Genomic DNA, 23,407 nt, shown 5'->3' with positions numbered 1-23,407 from the left:
GAAGGGGCTCGTGAGTACAGCCAGAATTTGAACTGTGTCCCGAAAGCCATGGGAAGCTACTGAAAGATTTAAGTGAGGAAAAGGGAACCAGTAGTAACAAAGTTATAGGAGGCAGTTGATCTACCAAGAAAATCCATATAACTAACATGACAGTACCTGTAATACTAAAGAAAAAAAATTTCATTTTAATCCTGGAAAGAATTTAAGTTAGAGTGGGTTCTTAAACATACAACAAAATCTCATTTAAAAATCTTCTTTATGCTTCAGTTTCCTCCACTATAAAATGGGGATACTAACAATAATGTCATATGTAAAGATTAAATAAGTGAATATATTTAAATGGCTAATAGTACTGCCTGGCATGTTTTAAGTATTCAATGATGCTAGCTATTAATACTTTAATTATTAGTATTCTGGAAGAAATAAAGTTACAGATAATATGGTAAAACATGATAAATACATAAAAAATGAAGAGTAAGTTAAATAGGGCTTACACTGGACAGAAACAAGTTCAATCAAAAAAAAAAAAACCAGCCAAAACAATTCTTAATTTGCAGCTATATCTAATTCTTGGAAAGGGATAAATTCATTATCTGGGGTGGGTAAATACTATCTTGAAGGGAACTCAAAAGACTTTCTGCACTTTCCATTCTGGTTGTAATTTTTGGAAGCCCTTACAATGCTGAGTGTGATCTTTTATAAAAGGTCATTGATAAACTGATTTGCTGGAAACTAGTTAGGGAGGAAAGAACACTTGACACATGCTTTCTCATTTAATACCAACTCTAAAGCAGATAACTTTAGGACCCTTAGTTTTGAACGAGTAAATTCAAAATCAGGTTAAATAACCTGTCAGACAAGACAGCTAATAAGTAGTTTGTCTTCAAAATCTACTCTCAACCAATCAACAAAATCTCTAGCAATTATAAGAAAACAGAAAGATAAAAAGTTGTGACCACAGAGTTATTTAGGATTCTAAAATCCTCTTGTTCCCAATAATAATTAAATTTATTGACTCTTTCTATTCTGATCAGGGTATGTCATATTTATTTTTGCAGGCTACTTATAGAAATTCCACTTAGCCTGAGCCATTCAATTAGCTTGTAAAGTATATGTACAGGTAGGAAGAAAAAAAATTCTCCTTTAAAAGACAACAATTGACATCCTCTCACAGGTAATTAAAGCCATTAACACCAATAAATGTACATAAATTTTCAGAGGTTTAAATTCTACTCAATGATATTGCAAAGAAGGGACCCAGACTCAATCATTCCTTCTGTATAATGATAAATGCACTTAGGCAGAGTCTGAATTCATTTTATCCTTCCTAGTCAGTAGTGACCTAATGATAAAAAAAAAAAGCAAATTGATGCATGTGTGAATACAGTGATAATCTCTGAATTTAAAAAATTTCAGGCTTCCCTGGTGGCTCAGTGGTTGAGAGTCCGCTTGCTGATGCAGGGGACACGGGTTCGTGCCCCAGTCCAGGAAGATCCCACATGCCACGGAGCGGCTGGGCCCGTGAGCCATGGCTGCTGAGCCTGCATGTCCGGAGCCTGTGCTCCGCAACGGGAGAGGCCACAGCAGTGAGAGGCCCGCGTATCGCCAAAAAAAAAAAAAAGCTCAAATTACATACATTAAAAATCACTTATTGTAAAAACAACAGATGAGCAAATTATTATATTAATTTCTTCAAATACAAATATTTGAATGATGGTTATATACTAAGCATTATATACCAACACTGAGAAATACAGCAACTGAATAAAACAGGCAAAAATTCCTCTCTTACGGAGCTTCCATTCTGGTGGGGGGATGTGGACAACAACAAACATGTATAATTTATGGCAAGAAATAACTGTTTTGAAGAAATATAAAGCAGCGTAAGAGTACAGTGATTAGGATATGAATATTATTTTAAATAGAAATTTGGCCAAAGGAGCTTTATGTAAGAAAACAATAGAGATCTGAATGAAGTGAGATTATACAGTATTTGAAGTTCATAATGATAACTCTGAATTGTCAAAAAATATTAAAATGATATACATGATATCACATTTTTAAATATTTCATGGCACCTTGGAGTTCAACCTCTTAATTCTATTATAGGGGTATGATCTGCTCTAAATAAGTATTACAGTAGATGATGACTAAAATCCATTAAGAAGTGTAATTCTGTTTGAGAAGGAGGAAACCTCAGCAATATAACTTTTACAAATAGTTCAGGAAAATGGCTAGAACCTGAAAGCTGCTACACTTTAAAAAAGGTTAAATTCACTCTGAGACACTAATATAAAACAGCTCCTCCAAAGATGGTGGGAAAGGCATTATTATAAAGAACATTAAGTATATTACAAATGTAGTTATCTCAGATTAACATGGGGAGGGTGGTGATTATGAACTTTAAACCAGACCTGAAAGTTTCAAGTTGACTGAAGGATCTTTGAAAATAAATTTAATAAACTTCAACCTCATAAGTATATCTACTACAGAATGCTACAGTGTGTATAAAAATGAGTATTTCCTCATCTAAATGAAACATTCACAAAAGTACAATTTTCATAACTACATTTAAAAAAGCAGGCTTTAATTTTATCAACAACTAATTACATAATTATGTAATTTATTAAATGAAGGGTTTGAAAGAATTTGGTTTGTGGGAAAAAGTTTTATTCACAAGAGAGCAGGAGTAATTGGAAGAGTTGGTCTGAAGAGATCTGAAGTACAAAAATATTTGACTAAGTTGAGTTCTCCCCCTAGTGGAACTTGAAAATGATCTAAGATATTTCCATGAATAAAAATAACCTAAAATGTATTACTCTTACAATTGAAAAGGAGTTTCAGGTTTTAACAAAAGATCTATTTATGGATCTTAACCTGCATATAATAAATAAATGAATGAATGAAGTTTGAATCATTAAGATGTTTACTGAAAACACATTTATCAAATGTCTTAATGGCAAACTAGCCATGGAGAACTCAGTAAAAGCAGAAATACCTAAAAAGCAGAGGACTAGGGGATACAGAAAAACACAGCAATTTTTTGAAGACATAATAGCATGTAGAATGATACAGAATTTTAAAAGAATATAGAAACTTTGTAAAGAGGGTGTGTGTGTGTGTGTGTGTGTGTGTGTGTGTGTGTGTGTGTGTGTAGGAGGTGGGGAGAGAGGATGGGGTGGTAATGGTCAAAGAAGAGGCTAGAAATGCAAGTCTGGACAATAATGAAAAGATAAGGTTTTTACGTTTTAGAAAGAAAATTCTGGTGGCTCTGTGGAAGAGCTCGGTGGAGAAAAAGAAGCTGGACAGGAAGTTGTGAGGTTCAGGTGGGGACGAAGGCAGATGAATGAAGGGAGTGGCAGGGGGGAATAGAAAGGCCATGAAAGATTTTTTTTAAAGTTTCTGAAATGAGTAAAATTACCTTTGATTTAGTTTTAGATTTACTCACGACTTTTATCTTTTGAAGAAACTGAAGAGTCGGACATGGTACTTTAATCTGTATGAATTATCAAGAATTATCTGAAGGCAAATCTATATGAGTAGGTGAGCAGGTGAAACGCTGGTAGGCATGTTAGCTAGCAGAAGCACTTTGTAAAAATAATTTGGTACTCTCAAGTGAAGTTGAAAGTTTGCATACGTAGCCTTGATAAATATGGCATAACGTTAAGAAAAGCATAAGTGAAGTTCCTACTAAGCTGAATAATTCAAGACGAGATGATACCACTGAACAAGCCTTGAGATACAAAAGAATAAAAACATTTTGGCTGGAATAGGAACACATTTGATTTTAAACGTGTTGAATTTGAAGGTCCTGTACAAGTTCCAGGAGGAGTTCTCTACTGTCCATTAAACATACTGGTCTACTGATCAAAAGACACAATAAATTAAAAACAACAATGACAAATGACAAGTTACAAAGTGGGAGTAGCTATCTGTAAAACATAAGATCAACTTGGAAAGAACTACGCGTACATAAGAAAAAGATAATCCTAAAGAAAAGACATACACAAAAGACTTTAATAGGCACTTTATAAAAGATGAAATCCCAACTGCCAACCTCATTAGTAATCCAGCAAATACAAATTAAAACCATGATGAAACTCCCACAACTCAACAACAACCCATTTAAAAACTGGGCAAAAGACTTGAACTGCCATTTCTCTGAAGAAGACATAATGGCAAATAAGCACAATGAAAAGATGGTCAACATTATTAATCATTAGAGAAACGCAAATCAAAACCACAATGAGATACCACTTCATACCCATTAAGATGGGTGTTAAAAAAAAAACAAACAACAGAAAATTAACAAGTATTGGTGAGGCTGTGGAAAAACTAGTCCCTGCGCATTGCTGGTGGGAATGTAAAATGGTGCAGCTGCTGTGGAAAACAGTATAACAATTCCTCAGAAAATTAAACATAGAATTACCACCTGATTCAGCAATTCCACTTCTGAGTATGAATGAAAACAGAAATGAAAACAAGGATTCAAACAGCTATTTGTACGCTCACATTCATAGCAGCATTATTCACAATAGCCAAAAGGCAGAAGCAATCTAAGTGTTCATCAATGAATGAATAGATAAACAAAACGTAGTATGCACACACAACAGAATATTATTCAGCCTTAAAAATGAAGGAAATTCTGACACATATTACAACATAAATGAACCTTGATGACGTTATGCTAAGTGAAATAAGCCAGTCACAGAAAGACAAATATCCTATGATTTCATCAATACTTATATAAGATACTTAGAGTAGTCAAATTCAGAGACAGAAAGGACAATGGTGGTTTCCAGGGGTTGAGGAAAGAGGGGAATGGGGAGTTGTTTAATGGGTACAAAGTTTCAGTTTTGCAAGGTAAAGAGTTCTGGAAATTGGCTGCACAACAATGAGAATGCACTTAATGTCACAGACTGTATACATTAAAATTGTAAATTTTACAGCAATACGTGTATTTTTACCACAATAGAAAAAAATGGACTTGGAAATGAATAAGTGTTGAAAATAGAAGCATAGTCATTAGGATGAAGACATAAGTCACTATTCAGGTGCAGAGGGAAGGGGAAATAACTGCATTATTTTTACATGTACTTTATTATTTTCATGTGTTACCTGGATTTCAAGCTCAGCAATGTGCTGCTGTAGTTCAGCCACAGCAGCTATGCTATCTGCTTCCCGGAGTCTCACAGCCATCACTTCTTCCTTGTTCTAGGGTGGTAAACAAACCAAACCAAAAATAAACCATATAATAAACCAAACCATTAATAAAACATAAACACTTGTAACATGCCTCAAATTTAGAAAGTGACAAATAAACCCATGATTAAATGAGAGAAAAAATGCCATTATATCCTGAACTTGGTATAAAATGAAGAATAAATGTACAGAATAACATTCCATCTCACTGTAGTGGCCTCTCCCGCTGTGGAGCACAGGCTCCGGATGCGCAGGCTCAGCGGCCATGGCTCACGGGCCCAGCCGCTCCGCGGCATGTGGGATCTTCCCGGACTGGGGCACGAACCCGTGTCCCCTGCATCGGCAGGCAGACTCTCAACCACTGCGCCACCAGGGAAGCCCTGCTCAAACTTTTAAACTAAAAGTTAACTTAATTAAAACTGGTGACTGTGAAAGCTGTTAATTTTTTAACCAAGAACAATTACTGAGAACTTTCAAACACGTAACTAGGACAACAGATTAACAGGGAATATAAAAACTAAGAGTATGATAGCTAGATAATATTTTTTAAATTACATTTTTTCTGAGGCCATGAAAGTTAATGAGTATTTACGTTATACTACATTTTTTCTGAGGCAATGAACTTTAATGAGTATTTACATTACACTACAAAGGAAAGTAATAGAAATTAGATTATATCATAATTCTAATCTTCCTAGGAAAAGCATATCAATTCTACCACTTCAATATTTCACAAACGAAAAGCTCTAAAATTGTATTCTACAATATCCATGCTAAATAATAATGATCCAGCAGTAACAAAATATGAAGAAAGACAGAGGAAAATGGGGTATACAAAAATATTTTGCTCCTTCATTAACTTCAGTTGAAATTTAGCAATCATTTAGTATCAAAAATGTGCATCATGGTGACCATAGGAGAAATTTAGCACCTGACAGTAATATAATATCAAAAATTTAAAAATACTAAATTTAGTAAAAATATAATAATTAAACTTTTAAATTAAAAAAATAGGGCTTCCTTGGTGGCGCAGTGGTTGAGAGTCCGCCCGCCGATGCAGGGGACGTGGATTCGTGCCGGTCCGGGAAGATCCCACATGCCGTGGAGCGGCTAGGCCCGTGAGCCATGGCCGCTGAGCCTGCGCGTCCGGAGCCTGTGCTCCGCAACGGGAGAGGCCACAACAGTGAGAGGCCCGCGTACCACACACACACACACACACACACACACACACACAAATATATATATATATATTTTTTTGCCGCGGAGCAACTAAGCTTGTGCACCACAAGTACTGAGCCTGCACTCCAGAGCCCGCGCACCACAACCACTGAGCCCCCATACCACAACTACTGAAGCCCGTGCGCCTAGAGCCCGTGCTCCGCAACAAGAGAAGCCACCTCAATGAGAAGCCTGCGCACCGCAACAAAGAGTAGCCCCCGCTTGCCGCAACTAAAGAAAACCTGCACGCAGCAACAAAGACCCAATGCAGCCAAAAATAAATAAATTTTAAAAATATATATATTCAGACAAGTGTACACAATTATAGTACATCAAAACACTATTTACAATGGTAAAAAGTTGTAAATGACCCTACTGTGTAACAATAAAGAAATAGTTCACTCAAAATATATATATATATATATGTTTTAATCTTAGATATGATACTGGTACATCACTACAAGCAAATACTGCTTTAAATATTTTGCCATTTTGTACATGGCCAGAAAGTGTAGTCTCTGTACCCAGTGCTGTGATGGAAAGTGCTTAACGACCAGCTCTCAAGCAAGTGTGTGTATGTGTGCGTGTGTACACGTGTTTGTATGTACACTTATTATATATTTTAATATAGACTGAAATAGAAGATGTATAATATACAACACACAGTTAATAAGATATATAATGCTATTATAAATTCTATGTAGTCAATATACTCTCAGAGAATGCTTTCACTAATTTTTGCCAAACTATTGTATCCATAGGTCATCTACCACTGAAAATGAGGAAAAAGTGAAGTATGGATATGAACGTTGGTTAATTTTTGTTCAAGTTATCTATTCTGATAATAGAATTATTATCATTCTGATAACAGTAATCAAACACTGAAAGATGATTTCCTCAATATTTTTGTGCTATTCATAATGTAAAGACTAAAGATACAACAGATTTTTAAGCTTTAATCTGCATTAACAGTCTAGAGCAGGAGTCAAAAACTTTTCCTTAAAGGGCCAGATAGTAAATAATTTTAGACTTGTGGGTCGTACAGTCTATCACAACCACTCTATCTGCCACTGGAGTGTGAAAGTGGCCATATACAATATATAAATGAATGGGAAAGGTTGTATTCCAATAAAACTTTATTTACAAAAACAGGCAGCCAGACAGACTTGGGACATGGTCTATAGTTTGCCAACTTCTGGTCTTGATAATCCACAAAACAATAAATCAAGCCCTGATTTGTAGTTTGCCAATGTATGTGGTGTAAATACTCCCATCATGGCTCCTTTCAAGTTGACATAGCATTAGTGAACATTAATGAATATAACATGAGTAGCACACATTGGTATTTCCACTAAACAGATACAAATAGGTATAAATAATCTTAAAAGCACAGATAATAGTAAAATGTAAAAATAATTAGGAAATGATGACATTTGAGTATTTACTACCATAATTTGTCTAATCATGTTGAATAATTTAATTTTTAATATGGCTGTTTAACAAATTTGCCACAAAATTCCTGAAAATTTACCGGGGTGGCCAAAAAGTTCGTTCAGGTTTTTCCATAACATCTTGTAACAATCGGTTCTTGCAAGCCTTTACTAGCCAGCTCCAGCACACCTCTGTGTCTATGTTTAATAAAGTTCAAATCTCTTTCTGTCACTCTCTAACTTTAAACACTTTAATGGTACTCCACAGATCTTGAGATAACAGGTTCTTTTACTGGTGTCCAAGATTCTATATGATTTGGCTCCCTATTTACTGCTCTAGCTTTATATCTCACCAGTATTCCTCACCACACACTTCCCTCCAACTAGAATGAACTTCCTCAGTTCAAGCAAAAAACCTATTGTTCCTTTTCACTTTTGCTCTTCACATGTGCTATTCCCTTTGTCTACTGAACTCTGCTGCCTTTCCTTGACTACTTCCTACATATCCTTAAGGTCTCAGCTTAATCATTCCTTAGTTAGCTTTGCTTGAACCATAACCGTAACACTAAATGCCCATTATAGTATTCTATATACCTCCTCAATCATAGCACTACTCATACTGCATTGTAATGGTGTGTTTGTCTATATCCTTTGCTAAGAGAAAGCCCCTTGAGGACAGTGATCTCTCTCCAACAGCCAGCACTACCTTGCAACCATGTGAGTGGGACACCTAAAAAACCTCATCCTTTAGCTTTAGCGAAGCCTTTAGATGACTGTAGCCTCATGAGACTCTCAATCATAACCACTTGATTAAACTGCTCCTGAATTTCTGATCCACAGAAACCCTGGGATATTAGTGGTTACTGCTATTTTAAGCCACTAAGTTTTAGAGGTAATTTGTTAAATAGCAATAGATAACTAATACATTTATACTCTACAAATTTTAACACTGTATAAAAATATTATATCCATCAAGTAAAAAAACAAAAATTTGGGCATCAGTTTTCTCCCAATCTTCCCCCTCTCCAATCCAATCACCCAGTCTCTACAAAAATACTGAACTGATCTACTCTGCTTTAGTACCACTGCCAACACCTGAGCCCAGGCTAGCAACTCTGTCTTGTATTCAATACTATTACCTGATGATCTCATATCAAATCCCTCTCCAACCCCGCCTCAAATCCATCTCCACACACAGTGGCACGTGTGTTCTTTTAAAAAATAATTACAGGGCTTCCCTGGTGGCACAGTGGTTGAGAATCTGCCTGCCAATGCAGGGACACGGGTTCGGGCCCTGGTCTGGGAAGATCCCACATGCCGTGGAGCAACTAAGCCCATGAGCCACAACTACTGAGCCTGCGCGTCTGGAGCTTGTGCTCCGCAACAAGAGAGGCCGCACAGTGAGAGGCCCGCGCACCGCGATGAAGAGTGGCCCCCACTCGCCGCAACTAGAGAAAGCCCTCGCACAGAAACGAAGACCCAACACAGCCAAAAATAAAATAAAAATTTAAAAAGCTAAAAACAAACAAAAAAATTATATTAATCGCTACAAGCATTATCCCCTAATAAATGCTAAAATTAGTTGCTGAGGGACTTCCCTGGTGGCGCAGTGGTTAAGAATCCACCTGCCAATGCCAGGGACACAGGTTAGATCCCTGATCCGGGAAGATCCCACATGCCACAGAGCAACTAACCCCATGTGCCACAACTACTGAGCCTGTGTGCCAGAACTACTGAAGCCCACGTGCCTAGAGCCCATGCTCCATATAAAGAGAAGCCACCGCAATGAGAAGCCCATGCACCGCAACGAAGAGTAGCCCCTGCTCGCCACACCTACAGAAAGCCCTCATGCAGCAACAAAGACCCAACGCAGCCATAAATAAAATGAAATAGAATTAGTTGCTGAAACCTTAAGGATATTTGCATAAACTCAAAATAGTTCCTCCAAATACTTATTATTGTCCGACTCTGGTGGTCTTAACACATGCCCACAAGTTCTTTGATACTCTTTCCTTCAGGAGTTGTGGCTCAATGCCCTTTCCCCCACTCAGACCATTGTCTAGGCTCAGTAACTTGTTTGTAAGGACAGAATATGAGGGGAAAAAGCTTTGTAGTAGAGAAAGCTGACAGATAACCAACTTAATCAAATAACCAAAGTTAACACCACTAGATGTAAGATATATCAAGACAGTATGTCCCTGATATGATGCACTGGGAAAGACACTTCATCTCTGTATACTTTCCTAAAATACATAACCTTGGTCAAAGCATGAGAAAACATATGACAATCCCAAACTGAAAGATTTCTACAAAATACCTCACAAGTATTCTTCAACAGTCAAAGTAATGAGAGATAAGAAAACACTGAGAAACTGTTGCAGCTCAAAGAAGAATGAGACACGATGGGGAAATCTAAATAAAATCTGTAATTTAGTAATAACATTATACCAATGTGCATTTCTTAGTACTGATAAATGCATCATGGTTATGTAATATGTTAAAATGAGGAGGGGCTGATTAAAGGGTATATGGGAACTCTGTACTATCTTTGCCACTTCACTGTAAACATAAAATTACTTCAAAATTAAAAGTAAAAAAACTGAAGCAAATATAGCAAATCAAAAAATATATCATGTTTCTTTCCTGCTTAAGGCCTTTTAGTGGCCTCCCACAGCATTTAATAGTAAAACTCAAACTTGTTACCAAGGCCTATAAAAATCTACATAGTAAGAAGTGGAGTCCTAGCTTACCTCCCTGACTTTATCTCATTCAGCTCTGCATTATACATGAGACTCAGCAACCAAGTTCTTTCCTGCTTTTGGGTCTTGAACTCTGACCCTTTTCATGCAAAGATCTTCCTCCAACTCTTCATATGGCTGCTTCTTTCTTATTCTTCAGGTCCCAGCTCTGCTACCATCTCCTGGCATTCAATCTTAATTGCCACTTCCCCTAACCTCCCATTCTATAGTACATCATTACCAATGATCTTTCCTATTTTTTACTTATTGTCTCACGAAACATTATGCCCACTTTCGCCATTACAGTATCCCCAATGCCTACAAGAAAAACTGACAAATAGAAGACACCCAAATATTTGACAAATATGTAAGTACTGATAGATGCCATCATTCTTTAAAGTCTCATAATCTCACCTCTTCCCATCCCTATTTGAAAATCACTGTCTTAGAACATATAAATTATATCTATTTAAAATGAAAAGATTTGGTTACACAATTTGCAAGTAACATGATGAAGAAACTGGTACTATCATGCCCTGCAGGTCAACGTACAAAATGATACAACCCTAAGCGGGGTAATTTGACAAAATCTATGAAAGTACAATTGACCAAGCAATCAAATTTACAGCAATTTATCCTACAGGAATGTGTAGATATACTTCTATACATCTGAAATTATGTATGTACAAAGTTATTCACTATACACTGCTTGTAGTAGCAAAACACTGGGAACAACCCATGTGCTCATCAATAAGGACCTAGTTAAGTATACTATAGTATATGCATGCAATGGAAAACAATGTACCTTAGTAACTAATGAGGAGATTCTTTAAGCACTGATAATTGAAAGCTCTACAAAACATACCACCAAAAAAAAAGCAAAAAGTAGAATATATTACTGTCTGCTAACTTTCACATAAGAAAGCGAGGAGAAGAAGTATACACTTTTAATTGTATAAAAGTGTATATTTCTAAAAGTATACATTTTAAATTGTTAGTATCTGCCTAAAAGAAACTCTAAAAGAACTTATCAGAAAATAATAAAAGCAGTTACCTGGGAAAAAAATAAAAGGGTATCTGGTAGGGTCAGGAAGAAATTAAAAGGGGAATGCTTTCATTTATATTTTAGTTTAAAAATATCAAAGCATTATGAAAAAATGTGTAAGTATTAAGCTACTAAAATTTATATGAGGGACTTCCCTGGTGGTCCAGTAGCTAAGACTCTGTGCTCCCAATGCAGGGGGCCCAGGTTCGAACCCTGGTCAGGGAACTAGATCCCACATGCTGCAACCAAAGAGCCCGCATGTCGCAGCGAAGATCCCGCATGTGGCAACGAAGACCCCGTGTGCCGCAACAAAGACCCAATGCAGCCAAATAAATAAATATTTAAAAAATAAATAAGCAAATAAAATGTATATGAAATATAAGCAAGAGGTTTATTTCTTCTTTTTTTCTTCCTATGATTATTCCATATATGTACAGTATTATAATCATAGTATAATACTTCACTCAGCTTTCCTCGTAACATTATTTATTACACAATTTTATGTTTGCATATGAATAGAGACTAGAAAATCTTTCTATAATCTTCAAACTTAGATTTATGTAGGAATCCTACAACCTTATTACTAAAATCCTGAGGGCCAGGTGTGTTACGGAATTTCAGATTTTTTAGACTTTCTAAGAGTAGTAAGGTGCATAAACCAAACATCAGTACTCTCCAGTGGGATCTGAGGCAGCATCCATAATGAAAGAGTATACTCAATGCTTAACACAATGAAGCAGTGAAGTATAAATACCCACACCAAGTGGGATAAAAATTATAAATGGCTGTAAATTAATTCAAATCTGGTTTTGCTTCCAAATGGATTCGTGTGAAATTTATGAAAATGTTTAAATTTCAGTGTTTTGGATTTTCGTATTAGGGGTCTTAGACTTGTACTGTTTCATCTTTAAGTGGGAACATTCAAATTCAGTTATAGAGGGAAAATAACACTAATATTAAAAACAGTATCCTGACATATTTTACATCAATGAAAATAACATGAGCTTTAATAATTACTTATCAGCAAATCATAAGCCATAATCATATAAAACTAAATGAAAATGAATCAGATTTATATAACTGAAGGACTAGTTCCCTTGAAAAAGTCAGGTTTGTTGCTGAATTGTTCCAACATGACAAAATAAAATACGTACACTTAACCAGAATGTACTAGATGCTAGGGTGACAATTAACACTGATCATTCTTGAAATCTGCAAAAGGCATTAAAAAGACTGAATAAATCAATATGCACCTTAAACATGGGGGAGATCTCAGAGTGAGTATCTGTAACATACTTTACAAAGGTACTAATGAAAAGTTAAAACTAAATAAAATTTCATATCGGTTCTGAAAATTCTGAATCTGAGCCCATTACTTAGATAAATTCAAAGAAAACAATTATTTTCATCAGCAAACTCCCCAAATATTTATTTCCAAAGAATACTGTACTTTGATTAAAAGATGCTAAGGCATTTGAGGAGCAATATTAAATCCAGTAGCAGTGTTAACAACATGTTTAAAGGAAAACTTATACCAATAATAAAAAAGACTAAATTTAATTCTTTATTCAAAGTAAGTCAGCACAGACACTATAGCACCAAAAAACTCAAACAGATATTAGTATGATAAATCAAATTGATGTAACCTCATGTCACATCATTTTATTTTTAAATTAGTCTAGGGAATTCCCTGGCAGTCCAGTGGTTAGGACTTGGCGCTTTCACTGCTGTGGCCCAGGTTCAATTCCTGGTCCAGGAACTAAGATCCCACAAGTTGCACGATGAGGCCAAAAATAAAAGCCTAGTCACATCCTTCAAGAGGGACTACTCTTATGTCAGTACAAACTTCAGTACTGCCTACAGATTTCTGTCAGTGTAAATTGTAAGAGCCATGCATATTTATTAGGATGTAATTTCATCTCTGGATTTCAGTGACACTGATAAACCACTCAAGCTTCACTCTTGGTTTTTAATGACACCAGAACAAGTTGATGGAATTACAGCTTTATATGTGCCATTGAAAGTCTTATTTCTTATCATAGAATAATAAGGCTGGAATCTTTAAAGGGCATCATTCCTACTATCTCACCATGGAAAGATGGATGCCTAGTTTATTTTTAAAATCCCATTACTTGTCCTCAGTAATCCATTCTAATGTTCACACCACAGTCTTCTCTTCAGTTACTTCACACACACACACACACAGTCCCTCTCCTTCCACCCCATTTCCCAACCTCCTCTTCTCTCTCACCATTACTATATTGTAAATTTATTAAAGGAAAAAACGTACTTGCATTCAAAAACTTTTCCACGTTTTACGAATCTAAACACTTCACAAAAAATTTAAAAACTGATTAAAATAGCAATGTGAAATGTACACAATTTTCCCAACCCACTGGTACACACACACCTCTTTTGCTCTCTAGCCAGAAAACATATATCAGTATTGACAGCCTGCCAATAAAGTACCAATAAAAGCAGAGTTGCCCCAACCTTTCTAAATTACCTATCTTTTTGGTTGAGACATTAAAAGCTTCGGTTTTAAAGGGCTATGGGTAAAAAGAGATACCAATCTTCAACCACTTGGTTAACTTAATTTCCTGCACTGGCATTTAACCAAGTGGTTGAAAATGAAGTTTCCTGACTGAAATCCACCCAGAGCAAGATGAGCTAACCTGGCCTGAAAGCAACTGCCAAAGTAACTTTAGGAAAAGTAGGAAATAAGACTAGCTTTTTTTTGGTTTTATGATAATGTACTCAATGATGAGACAAAAACAAAAAAGTATTATTATATTGACAAAAACATAAACTTGCTAAATGATATATTTACCTTGCATTCAATCTCTGCTTGTTTGCGCTTTGCTTCACTTAATTGGGTAAGTAGTCCTTTGTTCTGTGCAGAAAGATACTGCACCTTCTCCTGTAGATTGATCACCTCTTGTTCTGCTCTTCGAAGATGATTACTATTGATCTGGTTCTAATAATTAAAAATATAAAAACTCAGAGTATAGATAAAAGGCCTGAAAAAACTTATAAATTTCTACCTACGCATATTATGACTCAACAATATTCTTAATGTTATTATTAGTTATAGGCCTATTTTATTCAACAAATAGTTAAATACATTAAAAAAATTATAAAACTGCTTTAAGAATCAAATCATCCAAAAGGTCCATTTACCATTTATACAATAAATATCTATAAACTATAAGGATGTTTACATAGAACTTGTAGGTATTAATTTCTGAAATAGGCAATATGGTATAAAATAGATGTGATACGATGAATTTAACTCCCTTTTCCAGTTCCCAAAAGAAAACACAGACTAATCAAAAGGTATCATCACCACTTACTGGACTGTAAACTTTTTGATGTCACAAAATATATCACATGAACGTCTACATTCCTAAAATATATATAGCACAGTCTGTTTTTATGGAGGATGGACTGGTTTTGAATTCTGGCTTGCTATTTGGTGAGTAAGCAAACTAGTTAATATCTAGTTTCTATTTCCTCATTTGAAAAATGTACATAAAAATACTATCTATTTCTCATTTGGTTATCTTTAGAATTAAACAAGATAATAATACATGTTAACAGAGCTTAATATATAGTAAGAACTCAATACATGCTAGCTGCTTAGTGTATTATAACTATAGGACATGATAAAAAAATAGATCTTTTATTTATTTTTATTGAAGTATATAGTTGATTTACAATGTAGTTTTAGTTTCTGGTGTACAGCAAAGTGACTCAGTTTTTTACATATGTATTCTTTTTCATATTCTTTTCTATTATGGTTTATTACAGCATATTGAATATAGTTCCCTGTGCTGTACAATAGGATCTTGTTATAGATCTTGAATTTACTGACACGAGGCAGTTTTCACATTCAGGCTTGACCCAGCTTGAATTCTCTCAAAGCTAAATTATTCTATTAGAGGCCTGAAAGAAACAGTATGGATTTTCATAACCAAAGACAGGCAAAATTAGGCTCTTCATTTAACCATTCTTCAACCTTGGTCAAGTTAACTAATGCCATCAAATTATAGTACACTGATAGAACCATAGATATTACTGCTTGTCTTTTAAGGCTGTGTTTTGAGGATTATGTGAGAAAAGTTTATGGAAGGGGTTCTCACCTAATGCCTGAAATTTAAGACATTTAATAAATACTCAGTTGTTACTATTATTAAACCTATTCTATCTCACTCTATGAAGATGATCCTGCCTCCAGTTTTAATTTTAAAATCTGGATCATCCAATAGATTTAAGCTCTAAAACTTTCTACCACTTCCAGGTTTCTTCATCTTCACCACTCATCTTCCTGACTCACAGAAGAAATGCCTCCTTCCTAAGACCATCCTCTATGTCACCCCCTTCTTTCTCACTTTCAATCAATGAACACTGTCTGTCTACAAAATTAAGAGTGAACTTCTTAGTAATGTATTCAAAATGTTCCACAACCTCTTTTTACTGTCTTACCTCCTACCATTAAGACAAATAACTATACTACAGAGGGACACAGCTCCAACATAAGTTGCAAAGAACTCCCACAGACAAAACTCCTCCCTACACCCCTGAATACCATTCCACGATCCAAAATTACAAAACAAAACACTCACACATAAACAAAATCCAAGAATTGACTATGAGTGAGAAATGGTAGACAAAAAAATAAATAAATAGCAAGAATAGATTTTTAAGAACTCTAGATAGTAAAATAATCACATAAGGGCTTTATACAAAATAGTTTATGTTTAAAATTATTAGACATAGACATAAAAAGAGGAAGCAAAAACATAAACAAAGAACAGGTCACTGTCAAAAAAGCATTCAGCAAATTTGAAAAATAACCAAATATAATTTTTAAAATTAACAGACACTGCTGTTAAAAATTCAATTACGTTGAGACACAGAAAAGAGAATAAGGGGGTATAAAATACATCTATTAGGTGTTTCAGGATAAAATATACCTAACAGGTGTTGCAGAAAAAAAAGTGAGACACGATGGCCTAAGAAGATGGTAATAGTTGGGAATCTTTTACAACAACAACAACAACAACTACATATGAATCTACAGCTCAGGAAGCACAACTAGTCCCAAACAGGATAAATATCAACATAAATAAAGCCTCATCAAAATACATTATAACAAAACTTACAAAATGCTAAAGAAAAGAAGAGGCAAATCAAGGGGAAAACTGAGTATCTGTGAAGGCAGAAAGTGAAATATCCAGCAGACATCTCAACAGGAAAAACTGGTAGTGCTTAAAAAAAATTCATCCTATAAAAGTATACTCAGCTAACAACATACAAGAGTGAGAGAAAAGTACATTTATTTTAAGAAAGTGAGAGAGTTTACAACTCATGATCGAAACTGGAAAGAAACTGTTTGATAAAAGTAAGAAGAGAGCAAAAAATTGGCATGCAGGTAGACAAATCCACAGGAGTACTGACTCCATAAAACAATAATAATGCCTAGGAATTTGGAGATATAAAAAAATGTACAATAATCGTAAGATGTAAGAAGAACACATGGAGTTATTCTAAGGCCCTTATATAGTTTGGAAGAATAACAGAGATAATTACTAACGTTAGACTTTGTTCAGTCATGCAAGCATTTTCTTCCTTTTTTTTCCTTTAGGTAATAAACACTAATAGAAAAGAAAAGGAATTATAAAAGTCAAACTAATAGAAGGAGAAAGAAAACACTAAATCCAATAAAAAGCAAGAAAGGAAGAAAACACAGAGAAAGAAAGAAGAAACAGAATACAAAATAAAATAATTTCAAATACATCATAATAAAGACTTTTTGGGCTTCCCTGGTGGTGCAGTGGTTGAGAATCTGCCTGCCAATGCAGGGGACACGGGTTCAAGCCCCGGTCTGGGAAGATCCCACATGCCGCGGAGCAACTAGGCCCGTGAGCCACAAGTACTGAGCCTGCGCGTCTGGAGCTTGTGCTCCACAACAAGAGAGGCCGCGACAGTGAGAGGCCTGCGCACCGCGATGAAGAGTGGCCCCCGCTCGCCGCAACTAGAGAGAGCCCTCGCACAGAAATGAAGACCCAATACAGCCATAAATAAATAAATAAAATTTAAAAAAAAAAGACTTTTGATTTCTGATTGGGGATATAGAGAATCAGAAAGAACATTGCTTCCACCTTTTCAATTAAAAAAAAAAAAAAAAGTCAGCCAAACTCTAAGTTCACGACTAATGTTGAACCCAGAGAGGTGAGGTCACAGGACAACCAACTAGCTCAAAATCTAAGAGACATGGCAGATGCTGCTAGAAGCTGTTAAGAATAATTCAGCTAGAATAAACATTGAATTGGTGGAGCTCAAGTGTGGGCTGGCTAGAGAGTGTGGAGCCCGTGGGGAGAATAGAGTGCATAAACTCTTATACACTTTTCCCTCATGGACCCCAACAGGTACACACGAAAAAGATTGGTGGGAGTCCTGAGAAAGAGATCTCCATGGTACAGGCCGCAGGGAGGGGGAAAACAGCTGATATGTGAGGGGCACTAATCCTTGCTTATCTCCTCTACAGAACAAAAGGTTTAATCTGCTTGGAGCAGGACAACAAATATTGTTGTCTCTGGGGCATGGGGAATATCAGTGCATCTGGGGAAGGGGCAGGACTATAGCTTGGGGGTAGGACAGGAGCACTAATGAGACCAAACACCCCAGATCCAGGGACATGATGCAGCCTAAGACTGAGGCTTTATCAGAACAATAGGGCAGAAGTGTTCTCTGACCCTCCAATTTCCTGCAACAAGTAACAGTGGAATACTGCTGGGGACCCTGAAGTACTGTACGAAGGGAAGACCTAAAGATATTAAGAAAACCCTTTGGCAAACCAACCCCTGATCTAAAAATAAGATATTGCTAGAGGAATTTGAAGCCCGTGGTGCAATGAGGGTAACCACAGAAACAACAAACCTCAAACCAGCCCAACTCCTGACTATATCAACTCAAATCCCCCACATTAAAGACCTAGTAGAAGGAAAGATGTACCCATTTCCAGGCAAGAAACTATTTACCTTAGTCTACTGCTCTACACAAGATACACATCTAGTTTTCAACAAAAAATTACACAGCATAGGAAAAGGTAAAAAACAAAACACTTCCAAGAGACAAAGCAATCAACAGAACCAGCCTCATATATGACACAGATATTGAAATTATCTGACAGGGAATTTAAAATAAGGGCTCTATGGGAAAGGTGAAAAATATGCAACATCAGATAGGTAATATCAGCAAAGAAATGAAAACTATAAGAATTAAACAGAAATACTAGAAGTAAAAAACACAGTTAACAGGTGTAAAGAATACCTTCAACAGCTCATCAGACAACTCACAAATTGGAGGAAAGAATCAGTGAACTTAGTGATAAATCAAGAGAAATATGTCAGTCAATAGAAACTGAAATACAAAGAGAAAAAATAATGGGAGGGAAAAGAGTAGAGCATCCAAGAGTTGCTGGACAACATCAAACAACCTAACATAAATGTAAATGGAATCCCTGAAGAAGAGAGTGTGGGAGAAGAAATATGTGATGAAATAATGACCCAGAAATTTCCAAATTTCATGGCAGTCACAAATTCACAGGTCCCAGAAGCTCAAGAAAAAACCAAAGCAAAAATCACATCAAGTCAAATTATATTTCCCTAGGAAACTGCCCTTTTCATCTAAATACTCAAATTTCAAATGTATCACTTAAACTTGTTCAGAGTATGTTTTTAAAAAATATTTCCACTGGATCTATATTTATGTCCCTTTTTCTCATTCCTAGTAGTGTTTATTTGTGCCTTCTTTCTTTTCTTAAAAAGTCTTGAAGAAGTTTAGCACATTTTACAGCACCAGACTCAAGAAGAAACAGAAAACCTGAAAAGATCTATAACCCTTCAACAACTAGGATCAATAATTATTACACCCACAAAACAAAAACAAAAAACAAGACTGTTTAAAGGAATGAATTCCAGGGACTTCCCTGGTGGTCCAGTGATCTCGTGCTTCCACTGCAGGGGGCACGGGTTCAATTCCTGGTCGAGAAACTAAGATCCCACATACCGCCTGGCCCCAAAAAAAAAAAGGAATGAATTCCAGCAAATATTCAAGTAATGGGTAATTTCAATCTTACATAAAACTTCTGAGAACAGAAAAAGTTAAATACAACCCAACTCATTCCCCCAGCTTACCTTGGTGCTAAAACCAGATAAAAGGCTCCCCCAAAAGGAAAATTATAGCACAATCTAATTTAGGTACAAAAAAATCTAAATTATGAAAAACCTGATTCCTGCAATGGGGATATGTTGTGTATGTCTCTGTTTGCATTCCATATTACAAACTTGTTCTTCAGTATTTTGATAACTGTACCTCAATATAATTGGTTTTCTTTGAAATCCTATGTAGTTTATGCATTAAAAAACATTATTTTGAGATGGAGTCCATAGGTTTCAGACTGCCAAAGGGGTTCATGGCACACAAAAAAGATAAGAACCCCTGTACTAAAGAAACTCTTAGAGATATACACAAGAAAACATGCAAGAATGCTCATAGCAGCCCTGTGTGTAATAGCAAAAATCGGTACGAAAAGGAAAGTGGCTCCATAAACCAAGGTATACTTATCAGGTGGACTTTTCTAAAAGTCATTAAAATGAAAGAACTGGAGCTACATGTATCAACAAGGACCTATCTCTTAATCTGGATGCTGGATACATAGGTGTTTGATGTAATATCCTTTAGATGACTAATACAACATTAACATCACACGACACTATCTGTTTTTATTTTCCTCACTTTGCAATGAGAAAACTTCATGGATCATCACCAGTACATGCACTGACATTTAGGAGCCACGATCATTAGTCAGGCACAGTGCAAAATACAAATTCCTTAGGAAGCCTTTCTCCAAACCACCAAGTTGCAATTAACTGTCCTGTCCTATTCTCCATAGCAATTTCTATCTAACTCTCTACTTACAAATTTCTGAATTATATATTGCTTCCAGTTTTACTGAGATATAATTAACATATAGCATTTATAAGTCTAAGGTGTACAGCATAATAACTTGACTTACATATATTGCAAAATGATTACCACAGTAAATTTAGTTAACCTTGATTATCTCACATAGTGAATTATATTAAATACAGTTTGTGCTTGCCTGATTTCTCAAGTGTAAGATTTTTTTTTTTTTTTTTTAAGTGTAAGATCTTTGATGGCTGCATACTGCTTTGTAGTCACAAGTTCCCAAAACCACATTTGCTGAGTTTGATCCATTCACCTACAGTCACTCTGAAATAAATCCTGAACACTGGCTTAAAAGTTGTGTTTGCATCTTTAATATCTATACTGGGATAAAATCTGATTATAAAAATAAAACTTACCATCACAAAGCTGGATTTCTACTTTTCATAATCTTACTGTTATTTTTATTTACAATGAACAATACAAGAAAATAACTTTGAACAATGTAAAACAAGATACGTTTAATCTAAAGGATTTACATATCCACATTACCATGTTCAAGTTGGGATAATCATTTCCATGTTCAAGTTGGGATAATCTTTTTTTTTAATATCTTCTATGTATTTTTAATTTTTTTATTAAGGCATAGTTGACATATTAGTTACAGGTATACAACGTAGTGACATATAAATGCCATATGGTATGGCATTTATATACATTGCAAATTGATCACCACAGTAAGTCTGATAACATCACTGTCCAAAGTTATTGCAATATTATTGACAATATTCCCTATGCTGTATACTATATCCCCATGACAACTATTTTATAATTGGAAGTTTGTACCTTTTAATCCCCTTTACCTATTTCTACCAACCCCAATCCTTCACCCCTCTGATGAACATCAGTTTGTTCTCTCTATATATGAGTCTGTTTGGGATAATCATTTTGCAGTAAGTATACAGAATGATATATGAGTTAACTATGCCCCCTACTGACTGAATAAGTATTTTGAAAACTGAATAACATTATAGAGAATAAAGAATATAGTCCACACAGATGTACCACATAAAAACCAAATGTACCAAAGGCACTTTTATAATGTAAATGGGTTACATAAAAAGGACTTTGCAGATCTTAAGTCAAGCATATTTGAGATAAGATTTATTAGAGAAAATGGGACTTGAGAAGAAAGAAGTGTAATTTCGGAAATGACTGCTCAGAGTCACCACATTACACAACTTTAGGAAGCATCATTCACATTATATTCTACATCAGTGGTTCTCAACCAGGGGCAATTTTGCCCCCCAGGGGACATTTGGCAATGTGTGGAGATGCTTTCGGCCATCACAATGTGGCAGGGGCGTGGTGCTGAGTAGAGGGTAGAGGGATATGGTAGTAGGTAGAGAGGCCAGGGATGCTGCTAAACATACTACAATGCACAGGCCAGTCTCACAATAAAGAATTAACTGGTCCTGACTGTTAATATTGTTGAGGTTAAGAAATTTTGCTCAACATGAGTATTCTCTTTCAGGTTGTACAACAATGAAACAAAGTCATATAGAGTTTTATGACTTGTTTAAACTTTGTTGAAAGAGTCAGAGAAGATATTAAATCTCTGCTGTCAAGGAATACACTTTTAGCCCTTTTTATCTGGGCTAGAAAACTGCAGTCTAGACAGTTTCATATGTCCACCTTTTGGCTCTGTTCTAAGGATGATACAATTTGTGCATAAACTTTTAATGGGCTAACAGTATTTTTTAAAGCTATTAGGCTTTCCCATTATACCTGTGTTTCCATTTCCATCATCCTTTGTTTTATTTCTCTTATTTCTGCCTGTGTTTCAGCTTCTCTAAGTCGAATGGTCATCAGTTCATCTTGTAACTCATTCACAGCATTTTTCTTAGGTGGGTCTTTCCATCTCCCAGTAGTACGAGCTAAGTGGCGCTGAAATACAAAAAAATTATATCGCAACAAATATTCCCAGTATTACAGTAAGAGCCAACTTAACGAAGCACTTATTTCAGGCCCAGTACTGTATAAGGCACTTTATATGAATCATTTTATTTAATCCCCAGAAAATCTTAAAAGTTAAACACTATTATTTTAAATATAGAGGTGAGAAAATGGAAATTGTGAGTAAGTAACTTCAGAAAGGTCACACAGCCAGTAAGTGGTAGATGTGCGATATAAACTCAGATATAGTTCAATTATTTTTATACTGTGGATTAATTATTGTAAAGAATACATTTTTCACCCTAATTTTTTTTCTGAGAGATTTTTACATTATTTTGTAATGAAATCCCAAGAAAAGGGGAAAATTGGGCCTTTCACGAATTAAGGAAACAATATTAGAAGTTGAGAGTAGTGTTCTCAAAATATCTGTGGTGAAGGACAGTTTTGTTTCATTTGTTTCTAATTTCTAATGCCACCTGATACTTCCTAAAAAAAAAAAAAAAAGCCATGGCAACTTAAAGGACTAACTTCATTCTTTGCTAGATGCATCCCCCATCCCAAATTCATACCAAGATCACTATTCTGAAATGATGTGTAGGTTTTTTTTCTTCCCTCTCTCCCTTCTCTCTTATAGATTGCTTTGTTTTGTTTTTTTGCTACTTATCAATAGTTTCCCTCATATGTGAATAAATTTGTGGGTGAATAAATTTGTGGGCATATAACTAACTGAATGTCTGTTTTATTTTGTGGGAAAACCATTTTCAAAAGAAGTTACAAATTCATAAACAAATTTATATTGGTGTCACCCTTCTGATGTTTCATACTGACCAATGAATTTAATATCA

At 35.5% G+C, this 23,407-nt stretch overlaps 1 protein-coding gene across 9 annotated transcripts in view; it reads right to left on the bottom strand.

Annotated features, from left to right (window-relative positions):
• Positions 1 to 23,407, bottom strand: part of EVI5 (ecotropic viral integration site 5) — a 200,801-nt gene that overhangs the window by 46,689 nt on the left and 130,705 nt on the right. For all 9 annotated transcript variants that reach the window (XM_029228677.1, XM_029228680.1, XM_029228681.1 and 6 more), the window contains 3 exons: positions 22,395 to 22,553; positions 14,464 to 14,610; positions 5,119 to 5,214 (listed from right to left, as the gene is read on the bottom strand). In XM_029228677.1, the coding sequence (XP_029084510.1) occupies positions 5,119 to 5,214; positions 14,464 to 14,610; positions 22,395 to 22,553 (402 nt within the window). The remainder of the gene's footprint in view (positions 1 to 5,118; positions 5,215 to 14,463; positions 14,611 to 22,394; positions 22,554 to 23,407) is intronic.

This window comes from Monodon monoceros, unplaced genomic scaffold (assembly GCF_005190385.1).
Source record: "Monodon monoceros isolate NGI ecotype Baffin Bay Population unplaced genomic scaffold, NGI_Narwhal_1 Super_Scaffold_18, whole genome shotgun sequence".
In the NCBI taxonomy this organism is placed as follows: Eukaryota; Metazoa; Chordata; class Mammalia; order Artiodactyla; family Monodontidae; genus Monodon; species Monodon monoceros.
Note: the sequence above shows the minus strand (reverse complement) of the source record. Positions and strands in the feature narration are given on the sequence as shown.